Source organism: Lactuca sativa, chromosome 4, assembly GCF_002870075.4.
Source record: "Lactuca sativa cultivar Salinas chromosome 4, Lsat_Salinas_v11, whole genome shotgun sequence".
NCBI lineage: Eukaryota > Viridiplantae > Streptophyta > Magnoliopsida > Asterales > Asteraceae > Lactuca > Lactuca sativa.
The window spans coordinates 185,841,339-185,863,279 of record NC_056626.2 but is presented as its reverse complement, the minus strand read 5'-3'; the positions used below and the strand labels follow the sequence as shown (position 1 = coordinate 185,863,279).

Below are 21,941 nucleotides of genomic sequence, written 5' to 3'. Positions count from 1 at the left end.
TGCTCCTATATACACGTAGGAACCGAAAACACTTCTCATTTTCACACATTACATCCGAAAACTCCAACGTTTCTCTCAAGGAAGCCAACCGAAAACACCTCTCTCCTCTCAAGAACATGCGAAGCCTCTTATTTTCTTGATCATCATACGGAAATCACTTGATTCTTCTTAGAATCTTACAAGTATCAACTATTGATCTTGTTTTCATTGCAAAAACACCTTCCAATCTTCAAGTATTGGGCCGAAAACACATAAAATCACTAGCTTTCTTCAAGAACACACGAACAACACGAAAAGCACCCACACACTATTCTAAGGATTATTGTAAGTCTTTTTACAGTAATTAAGTGTTTTTTAACACTTTAAACCTCATTAGATTATCTAATTTATATTTAATATAATGTTAATATAAATTAGGATTCGGTTTTGTCACGAGTTCTAACCCGGAGATCTACACAATCAATCGAGAACTCACACAAAAGGTGAGTTCATACCCCTAATTTTTCATGATTTTTAACTATTTTAGGGGGGGGGGGGGGAGGGGAAATACAAGTGTAACACAATAAAAATTGTGGTAATATCTAAAAGTTTTAACATTTATAAATTGTTGCCGTTATCAAAATTATATATATATATATATATATATATATATATATATATATATATATAATTAGGATTCAACAGATTTAAAATATGTAATTTAACCCCATTTCTTGTTCCTTGTTTGGTTGTGGGCTTGGGGTAGAATTATTTATTTGAATGTCTATTTAATCACAATTATATAAATATTATATTTATATAAGTATAAAATGATTGTCAAAACTTGTTAAAAAGAAACATCATTTTTTTACAAACTATTTTAGTACCATATGAAAATAAATAGTGGATTTCAAGGAACAACAATATTACAGATTTTTACAAAATTTGACAAAGGTTTTCATTACAGTGAAACACAAACATATAAACTATAATGGGTATAGTTTATGGGTCATATGAATTACTTTACATATTCAAAGTACATTACAGTGTGTTCATTACAAAGTAACTTTTCATTACATACTTACAGTGTGTTCATTACAAAGTAACTTTTCATTATTCTACGCATAATCATCAATATAGCATTTGTGAGACACACTTCAAGTACTTTTCTAAGTACCAACCAAGTCCTGAAATTATAACCAGAGTCTCCTGGAGGGAGAGCGTGAGATTTGTGTATAGATCTATACGGGACTGACAATCCCGCACCAGAGGTGTTTGCAACAGCTAAGCCGGCAGACCTGTGGTGACAAATGTCATAACATTTGCGATGCCTGAAGAACATCGTGTTCAGGCCATATTAGATCATCAAGCATGGTTATAATAACTCACAATTTGGTATCGAACAAAATGATTAGTGTATGAGTAAGTAAATAACTTCACATAGTTTTATTTAATGACAAAACTATAATACAATATTTTACAAAGTACAATTGGTTACACTAGACAATTACAGACATATGGGTTTCATACTAGTACAAGTACATAATACTATTTTAGTACAGAGAAAACATACTTTTCATGATTTTATGTGAACTAGACTACATTTTACAATTTTAGAGTACACTAACATTTACACGTTTTGCTTACAACATACTACAATAGAAAATATAGGATTTTCTGGGAAAACCATGTATACATTATCAAGGAACAAGAAAATAGATTTCAGTTACAAATATACTTATGAACTCACCCACTTAATTGTTGACACCTTTTCAAAACTACTTGTATTCTTAGGGAATCAGTAGATAGGTACATCCACAGATTTTTGAGAAGACGGAGCTCTATAGACTCATGTCTTTTAACTTGTACTTTTTGGTGTCAGTATACAATGTTTTGAACACGAATGTAAACTTATAACCTTGTTAATACAATGGTTGTTTTACTTTGATTACTATTATGCATTGTTGTGATACTGTACGTGACGTCCTCCACCCCCGAATGTCTCTGTTGTTCCGGTTTGGGGGTGTGACAGATTCATATGAGAGCATTGTTTGTAGTGAATTAAGTATATCAGACCATGAATGATATACAACTATAAATACAATGGGGCCGAAGTGCTCTGAATAAAAGTATACTTTTCAAATCTAAGTATTTTATAAGAGGTATACTAACATGCATACATATAAGAAACAATGTCACAGTAAGAACTATACAAAAGTATTTAGATGTTGGACACTACAGTTAAACCTAGACAGTTATGTAATCATATCTGGGATAAATATAGCCTGATCAACTATATTTATTTGAGATATGACCAACATGTGTTTGGGAGTGATAGTGGTGTTGCTACATATACTGCTAGGTTCAGCAATCTGGCTATTTTGTGTCCAGGGATGGTTCCTACTGAGGGCAAGAAAGTAGAGAGATATATCTGGGGACTCTCTCCTAAGATAAAAGGGAATGTAATAGCTGCAAACCCACACACTTTTGATAGTGCCAAGCATTTGGAATAGACATTAGTAGACCATGGAGTTCGTCAGGGCTTCATGGTACCCATCCAAGAGCAACACAAGGAAGGGGGCAAAAAAAAGAAGTCCTGGAATAAGCAAAAGGGGCAGTCATTTCAAGAACCCTCGAAAAAGCAACAAACAGTGGCAACACACGCTGCTATTGTTCCTGCTGCTGTTCCAGCCCCTGCTCCTACCACCGTGTCTGCTACTCTAGCAACCCTAAGTCGATACACTGTAACTTTGCAAAAGTGCAATAAGTGCAACTTCCATCATACGGGAGCTTGTAGAGAAATGCACTGCAAGAATTGTAACAGAAAGGGGCACACTGCCCGTTTCTGTAAAGCACCAGCACAACCCATTTCTCAAGTCCCTGCCACGGGAATAAGCCAAGCTTGCTATGAATGTGGGGAAAGTAGGACATTTCAAGAGAAACTATCCTAAGACAACGAATGCTGGTAGTACAGGAAGAGTTTTGGCAATTGGCTATGAAGAAGCAGTAGCTGATCCTAATGTGGTAAGCAGTATGTTTCTTCTCAACAATTATTACGCATGCATTCTTTTCGATAGCGGTGCAGAGAAAAGTTTCATAAGCCATAAATTCAAACCTCTACTAAAACAAAAATCCCAAATCATTAAAAGATACATTCACTGTTGAGATGGCTAACGAAAAAACCGAGACTACCAATGACATATACATAGGATGCACACTTACTCTAAATAACCATTCATTCCAACTTGACCTTATGACTGTTTCAATTAAAAGTTTTGACATCATAATCGACATGGATTGGTTAAGTCTCCATCGTGCTGATATCCTATGTTACGAAAAAGCCATCCATCTTAAATCTGCCAAGTAACGAATTTCTCGTTATCTATGGCGACAAATCCGATGCAAATCTTCAAATCATTTCTTGTGTCAAGGCCCATAAGTATATTCGCAAATATTATTGTGCCTTCTTAGCTCACGTTGTTGATAAGACACAAGAAGTGAAAAGCATCAAGGATATCCCTGAAGTCTGTGATTTCCCTGATGTATTCCCTGAAGATATCTCAAGAGTTCCTCCTGAACGCCAAGTCGAATTCCGAATCAAGTTGATTCCCGGAGCTACTCCTGTAGCTAAATCCTCGTATCGTCTCGCGACTTCAAAAATGCAGGAACTATCTAGCCAATTAAACGAACTTTTCAGCAAAGGCTTCGTTAGACCGAGGTTCTCACCCTGGGGAGCATCGGTATTGTTCTTGAAAAAGAAGGATAGATCGTTTTGCATGTGTATAGACCACCGATAATTAAACAAACTTACCGTTAAGAACCAATACCCTTTACCATGTATAGATGACCTCTTCGACCAACTTTAAGGAGCTAGTTTCTTCTCCAAGATTGACCTGAGATCAGGAAACCATCAGCTATGAGTCCAGGAGTCAGACATTCCAAAGACTGCTTTCAGAACTTGCTATGGTCACTACGGATTCGTAGTGATGCCCTTTGGTCTAACGAATGCACCCATAGTAGTCATGGACCTGATTAATCGAATGTGTCGACCTTACTTAGAAAAGTTCGTTATATTTTTCATTGACGATATACTAGTCTATTCCCGGAGTAAGGAAGAATACATGCAACACTTGCGATAAGTCTTGGAAACCTTAAGGGAATAGAAATTGTATGCAATGTTCTCAAAATGTGAATTCTGGATTCGAAGGGTGGAGTTCCTAGGTCATATAGTCGGCAAAGAAGGGATACATGTTCCTTCCAAGATCAAGGCTATCAAAAATTGGGCGACCAAACGAACCCCAACAGAAATTCGTCAGTTTCTAAGTCTCGCTGGCTACTGCAATAGATTCATTCAAAAATTTTCAAAGATCGCAAAGCCACTCACCACCTTGACCCAGAAAGGCGTGACATTCAATTGGGAGGAGAAACCAGAAACTGCTTTCCAGACACTAATGCAAGCCCTTTGCAGCGCACCGATCTTGTCCCTCCTAGAAGGGATGGGAGATTTTGTAGTTGATTGTGATACGTCCAAGCAAGGGCTAGGCTGCGTTCTTATGCAACGGGGAAAGGTTATATCATATGCCTCGAGAGAACTTAATAAACACGAAGTCAATTATACCACACAAGACCTCGAACTGGGAGCAATGGTTTTTGCTCTAAAAATCTGGAGGAATTACCTGTATGATACGAAATGCACAGTCTTTACTGATCATAAAAGCCTCCGACACATCTTTGATTAGAAAGAACTTAACTTGAGACAACGATGATGGGTAGAGCTACTCAGTGATTACGAATGTGAGATTCGTTATCACCGTGACAAGGCCAATGTGGTAGCAAATGCCCTAAGTCGAAAAGAGTACTCGAGCCGCCGAGTAAAGTCTCTGACTATGACTATTCATTCCCACCTATCCACACAGATCAAGGAGGCTTAGCTGGAAGCCTTGAAACCTGAGAACATGACGGGTGAAGCCTTAAGGGGAATGGAAAAGAACTTGGAAACCAAGGGTGATGGAGTTCGTTATTTCATGAATCGAATTTGGACACTGAAGTTTGGTGGCTATAGAGATGTTGTCATGAACGAAGCCCATAAAACTCGATACTCCGTTCACCCAGGTTCAGACAAGATGTATTTGGACCTTAAGAAACTCTATTGGTGGCCAAACATGAAAGTAGAGATAGCTAATTTTGTGGGCAAGTGTCTAACTTGCGCCAAAGTCAAAGTAAAATATAAAAAGCCCTCATGCTTACTTCAACAACCAGAAACACCTGAGTGGAAGTGGGAGCAGATTATAATGGATTCCATAACCAATTTACCAAGGACAACGAATGATCATGATACCATTTGGGTTATTGTCGATAGATTAACCAAATCCGCACACTTCCTGCCAATAAAAAAAACTGATAAAATGGAGAATTTAACATGGACGTACATTAAAGAGATAGTACAATTGCATGATGTACCAATATCTATTATCTCTGACCGAGATAGTAGATTTACCTCACAGTTTTGGCAATCATTGCAAAAGTCATTGGGAACAAATCTTGACATGAGTACAGCGTACCATCCTCAAACTGATGGGCAAAGCAAGAGAACAATTCAAACGATGGAAGATATGTTAAGTGCTTGTGTGATAGAATTTGGTAAAGCTTGGGATACCCATTTACCACTCGTTGAATTCTCATACAACAAAAGCTATCACACTAGCATCAAAGTTGCACCCTTTGAAGCTCACTATGGCCGTAAGTGCAGATCCCTTCTGTACTGGGTTGAAGTGGGCGATATGCAACTAGCCAAGAACCAAGTAACTGATATTACTCTAACCGGTCCCGAGATCATTCTGAAACCACATAAAATATTGTCCAAATCCGGGAATGGTTGAAAGCTTCTCGAGATACACAGAAAAGTTATGCGGATAAACGACGAAAATGCTTGGAATTCCAGGTTAATGACCGCGTTCTGTTAAAGGTCTCAACCTGAAAAGGAATGATAGATTTTAGAAAATGTGACAAATTAAATCCAAGGTACATCAGACCATTCGAGATCCTTTCTAGAATCGATCCAGTAGCTTACAAACTCAATCTACCGCATGAACTCAGTAACATACATCGCATTTTTCATGTCTCTAATATCAAGAAATGTTTGTCCGATGAGACTCTAGTTATCCCACTCGATGAAATCGAGATAAACAAGAGCCTCAACTTCGTAGAAGAACCAGTAGAAATCCTTGATAGGGAAGTCAAGAGAACTAAACAAAGTCGTGTCCCGATAGTGAAGGTTTGCTGGAATGCAAAACGAGGACCTGAATTCACTTGGGAACGGGATGATCAAATAAAGCAGAAGTATCCACATCTCACAGGTCTTATCCCTTCTGATCGAAGATAAGACTTATCTTCTCGAAAGGAGTTCCTGACCGAGAACACATCTCCTCGGTTTGAGTTCCCAACTGAGAACCCTTCCTCGGTTTGTGTTCTCGGCCGAGTACTATAAACAACCACACTTGATGCTCCTATATACATGTAGGAACCGAAAACACTTATCATTTTCACACATTACATCCAAAAACTCCAACTTTTCTCTCAAGGAAGCCAACCGAAAACACCTCTCTCCTCTCAAGAACATGCAAAGCCTCTTATTTTCTTGATCATCATATGAAAATCACTTGATTCTTCTTAGAATCTTACAAGCATCAACCATTGATCTTGTTTTCATTGCAAAAACACCTTCCAATCTTCTAGTATTGGGCCGAAAACACATAAAATCACTAGCTTTCTTCATGACATGAAAAACACCCACACACTATTCTAAGGATTATTGTAAGTCTTTTTACAATAATTAAGTGTTGTTTAACACTTTAAACTTCATTAGATTATCTAATTTATATGTAATATAATGTTAATATAAATTAGGATTAGGTTTTGTCACAAGTTCTAACCCGGAGATCTACACAATCAATCGAGAACTCACACAAAAGGTGAGTTCATACCCCTACATTTTCATGATTTTTAACTGTTTTAGGGGGGGGGGGGGGGGGGAATACAAGTGTAACACAATTAAAAAATGTCTTAATATCTAAAAGTTATAATATTTATAAATTGTTGCCGTTAACAAAATTATATATATATATATATATATATATATATATATATATATATATATATATATATATATATAATATAATTAGGATTCAACAAATTTAAAATATGTAATTTAACCCCATTTCCCGTTCCTTGTTTGGTTGTGAGTTTGGGGTAGTATTATTTATTTGAATGTCTATTTAATCACAATTATATAAATACTATATTTATATAAGTATAAAATGATTTTCAAAACTTATTAAACAGAAACATCATTTTTTTACAAACTGTTTTAGTACCATATGAAAATAAATAGTGAATTTCAAGAAACAACAGTATTATAGATTTTTATAAAATTTGACAAAGGCTTTCATTTTAGTGAAACAAAAACATATAAACTATAATGGGTATAGTTTATGGGTCATATGCATTACTTTACATATTCAGAGTACATTACAGTGTGTTCATTACAAAGTAACTTTTCATTATATATTTACAGTGTGTTCATTACAAAGTAACTTTTCATTTTTCTACGCGTAATCATCAATATATCATTTGTGAGACACACTTCAAGTACTTTTCTAAGTACCAACCAAGTCCTGAAATTATAACCAGAGTCTCTTGGAGGGAGAGCGTGAGATTTGTGTATAGATCTATACGGGACCGACAATCCCACACCAGAGCTGCTTGCAACAGCTAAGCCGGCAGGCCTGTGGTGACAAATGTCATAACATTTGCGATGCCTGAAGGACGTCGTGTTCAGGCCATCTTGGGTCATCAAGCATGGTTATAATAACTCACAATTTGGTATTGAAAAAAATGAATAGTGTATGAATAAGCAAACAACTTCACATAGTTTTATTTAATAATAAAACTATAATACAATACTTTACAAAGTACAGTTGGTTACACTAGAAAATTACAAACACATGGGCTGCATACTAGTACAAGTACATAATACTATTTCAGTACAAAAAACATACTTTTCATGATTTTATGTGAACTAAACTACATTTTACTACTTCAGAGTACAGTAACATTCACACGTTTCGCTTATAACATACTACAACAGAAAATATAGGATTTTCTGGGAAAACCATGTATACATTATCAAGGAACAAGAAAATAGATTTCAGTTACAAATATACTTATGAACTCAACAACTTAATTGTTGATACCTTTTCAAAACTACTTGTATTCTCAGGGAATCAGTAGACAGGTACATCCACAAATTTTTGAAAAAATGGAGCTCTATAGACTCATGTCTTTTAACTTGTACTTTTTGGTGTCAATATACAATGTTTAGAACACGGATGCAAAGTTATAACCTTGTTAATACAATGGTTGTTTTACTTTGATTACTATTATGCATTGTTATGATACTGTACATGACGTCCTCCGCCCCCAAACGTTTCCGCTGTTCCGGTTTGGGGGTGTGACATTGATTCATGATTGATTATGGTTTTGTATGGTAGACGGAGAGCAAGACCGTGGGTTGGGACCATGGCTGTTATGTGAGTGTTTTTAGACTACGGGTAGCCGTAGCATTCACAAGGATGATATGTCGTTGTGCAAGTATTGTAAGACTAAGGGGTAGCCGTAGCATACATAAGGTTGATAGGTTGTTGTAAAAGAGTTATAAGTCTATGATGGAGTTGTAGCATTCACCAGGATGGGATAGACCATTGCAAGATTGGTTGTTGGACTGTAGGGGGATTATGATACACACACGGGTCAAGTCGGACAGTTACTGTTGGCTGACCACTCCTTGTTAGGAGCGAGGATTATTGGAGTTGTGACGATGTTTTAGGCTTGTATAGCCCTAAAGTGGGTGAGAACCGTGGGTGAGGCCTGTTTGGTTATATTAGAATATGCGAGACCTGTGGGCGAGGCCTGTTCCATGATGTGGATTAGGTGAGACCTATCGCCGAGGAGCATTTGGTTATGATAAATTGAGTGAGATCTGTATGGTAATTAAGATAGGGTAGCCTTTATCAGTGTTAGACTTTTAGGCAGAGTCCCATGGTGTGTTCAAACGTGAGATTTTCAGTCTCATCGAGCAAATGGGGATTCTGTATTCCAGTATAGTAGAAGGGAACCATGGAATCAGAATATCTCAAATAGAATAATTATGAAAAACCTTGGTTATCAGGATGTAAGTTATAGATTGGCTTGACACTTATGGGTGAGACTCACATTGGGAGTCACTCTTGTTTTCAAATGAAAGATTTCAGCAACGATGAATGCTCAAGGATTATGTTTTCCAGTTATCAGCAAGATAATTCAGAGTCGAAAGGGTTTAGTTTAGTTTAGGTTGCGAAGTGGAGTCATATTACTTGTGTTTCAGAATGGTTTTCTCTATCGGTAAGTCATACAAGGTATTGGATTTCCGGATTTCGGGCGGAGTAGTGATGGTTACTCTTCATTGGTTAAAGATAGTGGGTTTAGCTGTGTCGGTGGGTTGAAGGAACCAATGCCGACTCAGTAGATTGTGTTATGTAGGAATGCTAACTATCTTCGTGACTCTTACATGTTGTATGATTTGGTTGAAATAAACCATAGGGCTGGGCCTATGATTATATGATTGGGATTAAAAGAAACCCCACGGCTACGCCCATTATTGTATGTTGAGCTAGGCTCATTGTATGACGGGCTAGGCCCATTGTATGTTGGGTTAGGCCTATTGATTAGGAAGGTCTAGGCCCATTATTATGGGTTGGGCCGAATGTACGGGCTAGGCCCAATGATATGTATGGTATGTGGTATTTTGGGAAACTTACTAAACTTTGTGCTTACGATTTCATGTTTATGGTTTTAGGTACTTCCGATACTAAATGGAAGGGGCCGAATTGACTGCACAACATCCCTGAGTGTTTTCCGCAATGGCTATTTATGAGTTTTACTCTGATGTTTAAATGATATAATCACTTCCATTGGTTTTGGAACAACTCATTTGTATGGTTTAAGTGTTTTAAAATGAAAATTTTACTTTGAATTTTTGGGACGTTGCAACTATAGCCAAAAGCCTTTGTTTGTAGCATTATATATGTATTCCAATATGTGGTATTTTGGGAGGACGTACTAAGATTTGTGCTTATAGTTATTGATTTAATGTTTTAAGGTAGTTTCACTAATCCTAGAAATGGCTAAGCTGAACTATATTGCAAGCACTTTGCTAATGATCTATTTTTTTCAGGTTCGTTGTTTTATGATGATTATGATACATTGTTTTTCATGATTTTTTTTTTGTGGTAATAAACACTTAATTTTTTTTTAATAGAAAATGAATGTTTTATATATGTTTGAAAAAGGAATTTTAGTTTGAATTTTAAAAACAAATTCTTTAATTAAGTTGATAATAAAAAAATAGTTGAAATTATATATAAGTGCATATTGGTCATTTTAAGTCTGTTAGAGAACAAAATTAAACAAAAACAAGCCGCAGGGATGGCCAGATTAAAAAAAGAGAGTTAAGGATTAACCATGCAAATTGTTCCAAACCATGGGGACCATTAGTATTATTTACACTTAAATTAGATAATATAAAAAAAATGTAACCTTCACCAACAAAACCAAAAAGGCGAAAGCCTCATCATTTATAGATTTAATGTAACAGCCCGGAATCTCAGGTATTATTAAAATTATGCTTTTGGGGTGATTTAAGAGGGGACTCGGCGAGTTGGAGCCTAGACTCGCCGAGTAGGATCGCGGACTTGGTCGCGGGTCCGCGACTGGACTCGACGAGTCCAGATATGGACTCGGCGAGTCGACGCTGTTCAGCAGAAACCCTAACCGTTCAGTTTGGATCGTATTTAACGCCTCTTAGGCCGTCATTTTCAGTCTTTTGGTCAATTGAGAGGAACCCTAATCGCTGTGGACGCCTAGAGCAAGGGAGAAAGCTTTGGAACTTGGAAGAATTGGTTAGGCAAGAAGAAGAGGGATTTGGCTAAAGGAATATCAAGGAGGATTGAGTCCTGAGATTTGAGGGACACAGAGAGTGCGTTTTCAGGTAATACTCGGACCAAATCTGTTATTTTGATGTATTTATGAACTTAGGGTTTTTAGAACCCATTTAGTGATTTGATGAAGTAATGCCTTGTTACCCCACGACTATAGTCTTGTATTAGGACCTTTAGAGGTCCAGAAGGTCCCATGCATGTGTACTTGGGGACGAGACCTATCTCAGGAAGCAGTTACTCGTCTGCATGGCATGGACTCGCCGAGTTGTTCTTCAGACTCGGCGAGTAGCTTGAAGATTTGCTGGGACTCGCCGAGTTGTTCATCAGACTCGGCGAGTGGAGTCGGGGTGGCCCCGCGATTCTTCCACGAGGACCTCGTCGAGTCAAGAGGAATACTCGACGAGTAGAAAGGGAATATTCAGGAATTTGTGAGGACGACTAGACTCGCCGAGTCGCCATGGTACTCGTCGAGTCCAGTCGAGTTGACCGTTGACCGTTGACCAGAGTTGACCTAAGTCTGACTTCTTAGGGATAGTCACACTTAGATGATGTGAGTGTTAATGATTTATGTAATGTTATAGGAGGATTGTAGCTCGTTGGTTTGTGCGCGAGTGATTTCAGGAGTTGCTAGCTTTCAGCACTTATGAGGTGAGTCTTCTCACTATACTATACCCGGAAGGGTTGACTGTGTGACCAGAAGGTCGAATATGTTATGTGATATGTATGCTATATGTGGTAAGTTAATTGTTATATGTGCTATGTATGATATGTGGGCCGGAAGGCAATATGGTATGGGCCGGAAGGCGATTATGTTATGGGCCGGAAGGCGTTGTATTGCGGACCGGAAGGTCAGGGCCTGGTAAGGCGTATGTGTGTAAGTGTATATTGGGGAACTCACTAAGCATTTATGCTTACAGTTGTTGTGTTTGTATGTATTTCAGGTACTAGCGAGGACCGTGGGAAGGCGCCGGCATGATCGATACACACTGAAGAATGTTTTATGATCTTGGGAGTTTGAATAATTGTATTGACCGAATAATTAAACTGTTTATGTCTTGTTTTTAATGGAAATAATTATGTTTTAAAAATGAAAAATTTGTTTGAAAAATTTGAGTCGTTACAATTGGTATCAGAGCCTTGGTTTGAGGGATTCGGGTGCACCTTCGGGGGTAACTGAACTTAAACCGAGGATTTGAGGAAACTTTTCAAATAAAGGCATAAACTTTTGTAAATGGTTTTGTGGTAAGCAAGAAAGAAGCAGTGTGTACGATCAGTCAGCGCCCGAACGGTAAAGATCCCCAAAATACCTTACAATATTATATGATGTGAATTGTTATGCATGCTAGAAGACTAGGTATTCATGATAGGACTAGAGTGGCCTGATTTGTGATGCCTTAGTCTAGGGAAGTTTGCTTATATGAGATGCTTTGCTAGTATGCGGGTAGATAGTGCATATGAGAAGTAGAGTACTCACTATCCGAAGTTTGGGGAGGAGGACTTGGGATGAACACTGATGCGGTGTGGTCGGTAGTATTGGGCCCGTACTACCGAGGACACCGGGTCAGTGGGAGACCCAAGTAAGAATCCCTGGATGTCGGGGACGGGGTAGGGTCGCGTTATCGAGTGCAATTACACTTGATAGAATCTCTGATAGTTTTATGTTGTATTTCAGAGATATCATGGTTAGACCGCGGCACGGGGCGAGTACGAGCGGTGTGAGTGACGAGGATATTCGTCAGATGATCCACGAGGAGGTGGCGGCGGCGATCCGGGCCGAGATCCCGGAGATGTTTGGGTCTATCAAGACCACCCTTATGGAGACGTTCGACGAGCGGTACGCCGCATTGACTGAGGCTGCAACCGCTGCAGCTACCGCAGCTGTGGCCGCTGCCAGGCCACAGGGGGGTGATTCATTGCTGTTCCGAGAGTTCAGCAACACGAAGCCACCAGAGTTCGATGGGACGCAGGATCCGATTGCTGCGATGAGGTGGATCGCAGATATAGAGGGGTGCTTCTACACTTGTTCATGCCCGGAGCACCTGAGGGTACGGTTCGCTTTGAACCAGCTCCGTCTGGGAGCCAAGGACTGGTGGAAGTTCGTGACGGCGAACTTCACTTTAGCAGAGACTGCGGCAGTGACATGGGAGGGGTTCACTACCATGTTCAGGGATGAGTACGTTCCCCCGGTGGAGCGGGAACGATAGGTTCAGGAGTTCTTAACCCTCAAGCAGGGTACTGATTCGGTGGCGGCGATCACGCGGAAGTTCCACGAGAGGGCGATGTTTTGCCCCGAGCTAGTGGCCACAGAGCAGGCTCGGATGAGCCGGTACTTGGGTGTTCTGAGGAGGGAGATCCGGGAGTTTGTGTCAAACTCCACTTACCATACTTTTACTGAGCTTCAGGCGAATGCCAGGAAGCGTGAGATCGAGTTAGAGACTCAGGCCAGGGAGGAGGCCGAGTCTCAGCAGGCAGACCGGCGACCGGCTCAGTCTCAGCCGGCAGCCAAGCGGATCAAGTCCGCCGATTCGAGGACGGGAGGTTCGAAGAACCGCACTTGCGTAAAGTGCGGTAAGGGTCACGATGGGGCGTGTCGAGCCGGTGCTTGCTACAAGTGTGGCAAGGAGGGACACATTGCTAGGGAGTGTCCCAAGGGATTTATGGTTTGCTTTCATTGCAACCAGACCGGCCATCGGAAGGCCGAGTGCCCTCAGCTTCGTCAGGGATCTGCACCTGTTGCCAGGACTACTGAGACTCGACCGGTGAAGGTCGAGGCCCCGAGGGCTCGTGGGAGAGCCTTTCAGCTGACTGCGGAGGAGGTCCGCGCTGCGCCCGATGTTGTGGCAGGTATGTTGTAATTCATGTATTTATTTTAATGTCGATATGTTATGCTTATGTTATTATGCGCGTAGGTACTTTCCTTGTGAACTCTGTGCCTGCCTTAGTGTTATTTGACTCGGGTGCGAGTAGGTCCTTTGTGTCCTTGGCCTTTAGTCAGCATATTGGCGTTAGTCGCGAGTCGTTGAGTCGACCTTTGAGAGTCTCTATAGCTGACGAGAAGGTGATTTGCGCTACGGAGGTTCTTCGGGGATGTGTACTAGAGATTTTCGGGATTGGATTCCCAATTGATCTGATTCCTATCGCGATGGGGGATGTCTGTGTCATCGTGGGCATGGACTGGCTGAGCCGGTTCGGCGCTGTCATCGACTGTGAGCGTCAGTTGGTGACTATACGAGACCCTAGAGGGGGAGTTCTTTCGGTGTACGGCGAGGGTACTCGTTCGGGATCAGCTTTTTGTTCGGCCGCTAGGGCGAGGCAGTGTCTACGGCAGGGCTGTAAAGGTTTTGTGGCGTATGTGATGGATACGCGGGAGGTTTCCGAGAAACCGAAGTCAGTTGAGGAAGTTCCGGTGGTGCGCGAATTTTCAGATGTCTTTCCCGAGGAGTTGCCGGGAGTACCGCCTGTGAGACAAGTAGAGTTTAGTATTGATCTGGTTCCGGGGGCAGCACCTATTGCTAAAGTGCCCTATCGTCTTGCACCTCCAGAGATGCAAGAGTTGTCCTCGCAACTCCAGGAGTTGCTGGGGAAGGGATTCATTCGGCCGAGCAGCTCGCCATGGGGAGCACCTATTCTGTTCGTCAAAAAGAAGGATGGTTCACACCGGATGTGCATTGATTACCGGGAGTTGAACAAGCTAACGGTCAAGAACCGTTACCCGTTGCCGAGGATCGATGATTTATTCGATCAGTTGCAGGGAGCATCTTGGTTTTCCAAGATCGATCTGAGGTCAGGTTACCATCAGGTGAGAGTACGGGATGAAGACGTCCAGAAGACAGCGTTTAGGACGCGATATGGGCATTATGAGTTTGTGGTGATGCCTTTTGGACTCACCAATGCCCCGGCTGTGTTCATGGATCTCATGAACAGGGTATGCATGCCGATGTTGGATCGGTCGGTGATCGTATTTATCGACGACATTCTGGTGTATTCGAGATCGAGAGAGCAGCATGAGGAGCATTTGAGGGAGGTCCTTGCGGTATTGAGGTCGGAGAAACTTTATGCAAAGTTCTCCAAATGTGAATTCTGGTTGCGGGAGGTCCAGTTTCTAGGACATGTGGTTAATCAGAAAGGGATATTGGTCGATCCGGCCAAGGTTGAGGCGGTGATGAGTTGGGAGGTGCCGAAGTCACCCTCTGAGATCAGAAGTTTCCTTGGGTTGGCAGGGTATTATCGGAGATTTATCAAGGATTTCTCCAAGATCGCTGTGCCACTCACCAGATTGACCCGGAAGGGTGTTACGTTCTCATGGGGGCCCGAGCAGCAGACCTCTTTTGAGACACTTCGCCAGAGATTGTGCGAAGCCCCGGTATTAGCTCTCCCAGAAGGGATGGAAGATTTCGTGGTATATTGCGACGCATCGATTTCGGGATTGGGTGCAGTGTTGATGCAGAGGGGTCATGTGATAGCTTATGCATCGAGGCAGCTGAAGCCTCATGAGGCGAGATATCCCACGCATGATTTAGAGCTGGGGGCAGTAGTGTTCGCTCTCAAGATTTGGCGCCACTACTTGTATGGGGTTCGATGTACGATATACACGGACCATAAGAGTTTGAAGTATTTGATGGATCAACCCAACCTAAATATGCGTCAGAGGAGGTGGTTGGATGTGGTCAAGGATTATGATTGTGAGATCCTGTACCACCCAGGCAGGGCTAATGTGGTAGCCGATGCATTGAGCCGCAGGGCGGAGAGCACTCCATTGCGAGATGTGTGCTTGAGACTGACCGTGATGACTCCTGTATTGGACGATATTCGTAGGGCACAGGCTGAGGCTGTGCGACCAGAAATGCAGAAGAAAGAGCGGGTTGTGGGGTTAATCTCAGGGTTTGTCAAGGATGGTCGAGGCCTTATGACGTTTCGGGGTCGGATTTGGGTGCCGTTCGTGGGCGGTACGCGTATTACGTTGATGGAAGAGGCTCATAAATCGAAATTCTCGATTCATCCCGGTGCTACGAAGATGTATTTGGATTTAAGGAAGGAATATTGGTGGCCCTGTATGAAGAGGGACGTGGCATGGTTCGTTGAGAGGTGCTTGACCTGCCGTAGGGTTAAGGCTGAGCACCAGAGACCGCATGGCAAGTTACAGCCATTGGAGATCCCCGAGTGGAAGTGGGAACAGATTACTATGGATTTTATCACCAAATTGCCGAGGACTGCTAGGGGAGTTGACGCAATTTGGGTGATCGTGGATAGGTTGACAAAGAGTGCACACTTCCTTGCCATCAGTGAGAGTTCTTCGGCGGAGAAATTGACGGAGATATACGTGAGAGAGGTGGTGTCTCGGCACGGGGTGCCGATCTCGATTGTGTCAGACCGTGATGTGCGCTTTACTTCCAGATTCTGGAAGAAATTCCATGAGGAGTTGGGTACTAAATTGCATTTTAGTACCGCCTACCATCCCCAAACAGACGGTCAGAGCGAACGGACAATTCAGACGCTGGAAGACATGCTCCGAGCGTGTGTGTTAGACTTCGGGGGTAGTTGGGATGCGTATTTACCATTGGCAGAGTTCTCCTACAACAACAGCCATCATTCGAGCATTGGTATGCCACCTTTCGAGCTGTTGTATGGTAGGAGGTGTCGGACCCCCATTTGCTGGGGAGAGGTGGGACAGAGAGTGATGGGCAGCACGGAGATCGTGCTCCAGACGACAGAGCAGATTCAGCGAGTGAGACAAAGGTTATTGACTGCCCAGAGCCGACAGAAGAGTTATGCAGACAGGCGCCGATCCGAGCTTGAATTTCAGGTCGACGACTTCGTTCTCCTGAAGGTCTCTCCTTGGAAAGGAGTGATTCGGTTCAGGAAGAGAGGCAAGTTGGGGCCCCGGTATATTGGGCCATTTCGTGTGATTGCAAGGATAGGTCGGGTAGCCTACCGGTTGGAGTTGCCAGCGGAGTTGGGTCAGATCCATGACACTTTTCATGTGTCGCAGTTGAGGAAGTGCATAGCCGATGAGTCGGCAGTGGTTCCATTGGAGGATATTCAGGTGGATGCGAGCCTGAATTACGCGGAGAGACCAGTGGCTATCAGGGATCGGAAGATCAAGGTCCTGAGGAACAAGGAAGTACCTCTGGTGTTGGTTCAATGGCAACACCGTAAGGGATCAGAAATGACTTGGGAACCGGAGCGCGAAATGCGGGAGCAGCATCCGGAACTATTTGCAGAATGAGACTTCGAGGGCGAAGTCTAATCCAAGTGGGGGAGAATTGTAACAGCCCGGAATCTCAGGTATTATTAAAATTATGCTTTTGGGGTGATTTAAGAGGGGACTCGGCGAGTTGGAGCCTAGACTCGCCGAGTAGGATCGCGGACTTGGTCGCGGGTCCGCGACTGGACTCGACGAGTCCAGATATGGACTCGGCGAGTCGACGCTGTTCAGCAGAAACCCTAACCGTTCAGTTTGGATCGTATTTAACGCCTCTTAGGCCGTCATTTTCAGTCTTTTGGTCAATTGAGAGGAACCCTAATCGCTGTGGACGCCTAGAGCAAGGGAGAAAGCTTTGGAACTTGGAAGAATTGGTTAGGCAAGAAGAAGAGGGATTTGGCTAAAGGAATATCAAGGAGGATTGAGTCCTGAGATTTGAGGGACACAGAGAGTGCGTTTTCAGGTAATACTCGGACCAAATCTGTTATTTTGATGTATTTATGAAATTAGGGTTTTTAGAACCCATTTAGTGATTTGATGAAGTAATGCCTTGTTACCCCACGACTATAGTCTTGTATTAGGACCTTTAGAGGTCCAGAAGGTCCCATGCATGTGTACTTCGGGACGAGACCTATCTCAGGAAGCAGTTACTCGTCTGCATGGCATGGACTCGCCGAGTTGTTCTTCAGACTCGGCGAGTAGCTTGAAGATTTGCTGGGACTCGCCGAGTTGTTCATCAGACTCGGCGAGTGGAGTCGGGGTGGCCCCGCGATTCTTCCACGAGGACCTCGTCGAGTCAAGAGGAATACTCGACGAGTAGAAAGGGAATATTCAGGAATTTGTGAGGACGACTAGACTCGCCGAGTCGCCATGGTACTCGCCGAGTCCAGTCGAGTTGACCGTTGACCGTTGACCAGAGTTGACCTAAGTCTGACTTCTTAGGGATAGTCACACTTAGATGATGTGAGTGTTAATGATTTATGTAATGTTATAGGAGGATTGTAGCTCGTTGGTTTGTGCGCGAGTGATTTCAGGAGTTGCTAGCTTTCAGCACTTACGAGGTGAGTCTTCTCACTATACTGTACCCGGAAGGGTTGACTGTGTGACCAGAAGGTCGAATATGTTATGTGATATGTATGCTATATGTGGTAAGTTAATTGTTATATGTGCTATGTATGATATGTGGGCCGGAAGGCAATATGGTATGGGCCGGAAGGCGATTATGTTATGGGCCGGAAGGCGTTGTATTGCGGACCGGAAGGTCAGGGCCTGGTAAGGCGTATGTGTGTAAGTGTATATTGGGGAACTCACTAAGCATTTATGCTTACAGTTGTTGTGTTTGTATGTATTTCAGGTACTAGCGAGGACCGTGGGAAGGCGCCGGCATGATCGATACACACTGAAGAATGTTTTATGATCTTGGGAGTTTGAATAATTGTATTGACCGAATAATTAAACTGTTTATGTCTTGTTTTTAATGGAAATAATTATGTTTTAAAAATAAAAAATTTGTTTGAAAAATTTGAGTCGTTACATTTAAACCAAAGAAAGAAAGAAACGGACATATGTTGTTCATTAACGAAGATGTCTGCTCTTGGGGAAAGAGTTTTACCGACATATTCTGTACTTTTTAAAGTTTTGCTATCATGCCATTATTATTATCATTAGTTCTTAGTAAACTATTTTGATCTTTTCTCTAACTCTGGATAAAAGGAAACAAAATACATCATACATTAGTAATCTGCATTACAAAAACCAACAGAAGACAACTAAACTGCATATCCCTAACATTAGCTATTACACAAGATATATATATTTCCTACTTTCTTGTCGGTTTTCGCTAATTTAAAAGATCTGGAAGAGAAGATGATTAGGATGATGAAGAAAGAGACGAAGCTCCTTTGAAGATGAGGAAACTGAGTGTCTCGAGTGTAAAGTAGATGAAAGTTCCTTTGGTGTGAGTGAAGAAACATCCAAAATTTGATCCCACCACACATTGCCATCCATTCCCATATCTCTTGTCAAACTCCTGTTACCATTAATAATCCATTTGTATAATAATAAAAATAATCAAACCCCACAAAAACTTTAATATTTTCTTCAAGATTCATACAACCCAGATGGATATACATACATACATATACATTAATACACACATTTAAATATATAGAGATAGAAAGATGGGATTTTGAGGTGTAAAGTTTCACCTTTTTGATGTGGGCAGCAATCGATTTGCAGTCAAGAACATCAAAGAGATCTAAAGCTTGAGAAGCATAAGCCATGGCTTGGATCTGCATCTTGATTGGCATGTCTGTATCTTCTACCAGTGCTTTTCCTTCCAACATCTTTTCGTTTTCTCCTTTTTATAAAGAAATTAGCAGGTTTTGAAAGACAAATTTAAAAAACACTGAGTCAGGCTGTTTATGTGATCAGGTATGAAAAAAGAAAAAGAAAAGAGGGATATTGGATATATAGATATAGAAACGGCAGGGATGAATAATTTCATAGTCATCCAACTTTATCCCTTATAACCATCTTCCAATGTTAATAATGGTGACGTTGTATTTTGGTTGTCTTCTTTCAGAATTTAAGGAAATCCATTTCAGCGAGATGATGTACATCTGCTAATACACGATGCAAACTTTCATGTAGTATTTGTAGTTTGTTTTTATTTAGAAAACAGAGTACTTCTTTTTATTTGAGAAAAATATAGCACAAACAACTACATATAAAACAAAAAATTATATTATTTTTACATTAATTTACTTTTCAAATAAAGGACAATAACATAGATAAAAGTCAAATTCTTGGCAAAATATATATGGTGTTTTTTTACTTTTTTTTTTTTTTTTTTTTTTTTTTGTATTTTTGTTCAAATTAGAAAAATTATTGGTTTTTTTTTTCTTATATTTTTATGAATGACTCATTTGTTCTCAAAATAACAATTATTATTATTATTATTATTTTAAATTAATTTGGCTGCTTTGACGATGGTGAGTATTTGCCAACGATTTTTGGTTTTTGAAAAAAAGAATTTTTGTAGGTAAGTTTGTTTTTATGGGAAAAAACAACGGAATAAATAGAAGAGAACCATTCTTGGTGAAAATTTAATATAATTTAGACTAAATTATAGAAATTATTCACGTATCGTATATTTATTTGAAAGTTGCACTCCCATAGTAAATTATAGAAACTAAATTTTATGGTTTTGCTTTATGATGACAAACAAAAATTAGGGTTTGATGAAATATGATCAAATAGAGAACGATTGAAAAGAAAGAAGATGATGAAATGGACTAATTGATTAAACGATTAACACAATCTAAAAAGATTGCCCAGAGAATCTTCCTCTCTCTAAGCCGAAAGCTTAAGAGCCAATACAAAGTATTACACTATCAATTTTCTCGACATCCCTTACTGTGACATTTCTCACTATTTATTATAATCCTAGCCGATCCATGTGAATTTCCTGTTTTACCCTTTATTGGGCCTTCTAGACAAACCCTATATGACTTTTGCTTTAATAGTATTTGGGCCCAACAATACTCAATTCGTATCATTACTCCCGCCTTCAAAAAAGTCTTGTCCTCAAGACTTGTTTCAAGAAAATGTATATGAATTGCCTATGCTTCCTTCCCTGTAGCTTCTTCAACCAGTCGCCCTTTCCACCAAGTTAACCTCCAATCAACTTGTTCCCCACGTGCAATGATAGAACAGGAAACAAGACAAAAGATGGGAATCCTCCAATCTAAAGTGCTCAATTTCGGTGCTGATAGCAAAACTTGTTTAAAGAAAAATCTCATTTTCTTTTTAAGAAATTTATGCTTATTAGCTAGAAGATGTACTAATTCCATATCTTGTGATGCATAAATATTATGCCAAAAATTGTGTGCCTTGTCCCCTTGTAGTGTCCTGATTTTTATACATATGATTAGCTCCAGCAATACATATCCAAAAGTGTATATGTCAACTTTTTCTGCTATTAGTTCTCCAGTGAAGTGTTCTGGTGCTTGATACCCTGAAATTCTAAAGACTCGTCCTCCATCATTACACAAGTCTTATTCAGAGTGGAAGCTAATGGGGCCAAAATCAGCCACCAAAGGCTTGTAATCATAGGTTAAGAAAATGTTTTTAAGCTGCATGTCTTTGTGAACTATACACCCCACCCTGTAATCTTCATGAAGGTACCATAATCTTGTTGCTATTCTAATTGCTATTAACAAACGTGATGACCAGTCCAAGTGTGTTCCCTTGATCACATGTAAATGAATGTCTTGAAAGCCATTGCACATATACTAAAAAACTAACAGCCTTTGATTCCATTCAATGCCAAACCCAGCTAACAATACAACATCTATATGTTGTGTACAACTTAATATTCTCACCTCCTTATATAGATCTGCCCACAAATCTTTGACTGTTTGACATCCACCACTAGCCCAAATTTTAACACCCCTTTATGAACAACCCCTAATGCACTTTCTGCCACAACAATCAAATCAGAAAACCCATTTGTAGATATTTGAAGCCCACTATAATAAAACATTCTCAAAGGTTTGATCACCGTAGGAGTTTGGTATTGACAAAGGGAGCACAATGGAAGTGGTAAAGATAAAGGCATGCCTAAAGAAATAGCATCAAACGAGTAGTGATTACCGTCTTCATTCCCCAGTTTGTTGTTAATATTTATGACCACTAGAATGTATGAAATTGCCCCTTCCAACTGT

The 21,941-nt window shown here is 40.7% G+C and overlaps 2 protein-coding genes across 2 annotated transcripts; one reads left to right on the top strand and one right to left on the bottom strand.

Moving 5' to 3' along the window:
• The first annotated feature begins 13,254 nt into the window (after positions 1 to 13,254).
• LOC128133305 (uncharacterized) lies at positions 13,255 to 18,618 on the top strand. The gene is made up of 2 exons (XM_052770509.1): positions 13,255 to 13,856; positions 18,569 to 18,618. The coding sequence occupies exons 1-2, from the start codon at positions 13,292 to 13,294 to the stop codon at positions 18,601 to 18,603; spliced, it is 600 nt and encodes a 199-aa protein (XP_052626469.1). The 5' UTR covers positions 13,255 to 13,291; the 3' UTR covers positions 18,604 to 18,618.
• A 305-nt stretch (positions 18,619 to 18,923) lies between these two features.
• On the bottom strand, positions 18,924 to 19,878 carry LOC111886849 (dynein light chain 1, cytoplasmic). Its single transcript, XM_023883098.3, has 2 exons — positions 19,422 to 19,878; positions 18,924 to 19,243 (listed from the first exon to the last, which is right to left on the bottom strand). Exons 1-2 carry the CDS (start codon positions 19,557 to 19,559, stop codon positions 19,085 to 19,087), a joined length of 297 nt encoding a protein of 98 aa, XP_023738866.1. The 5' UTR covers positions 19,560 to 19,878; the 3' UTR covers positions 18,924 to 19,084.
• Positions 19,879 to 21,941: the final 2,063 nt, after the last annotated feature.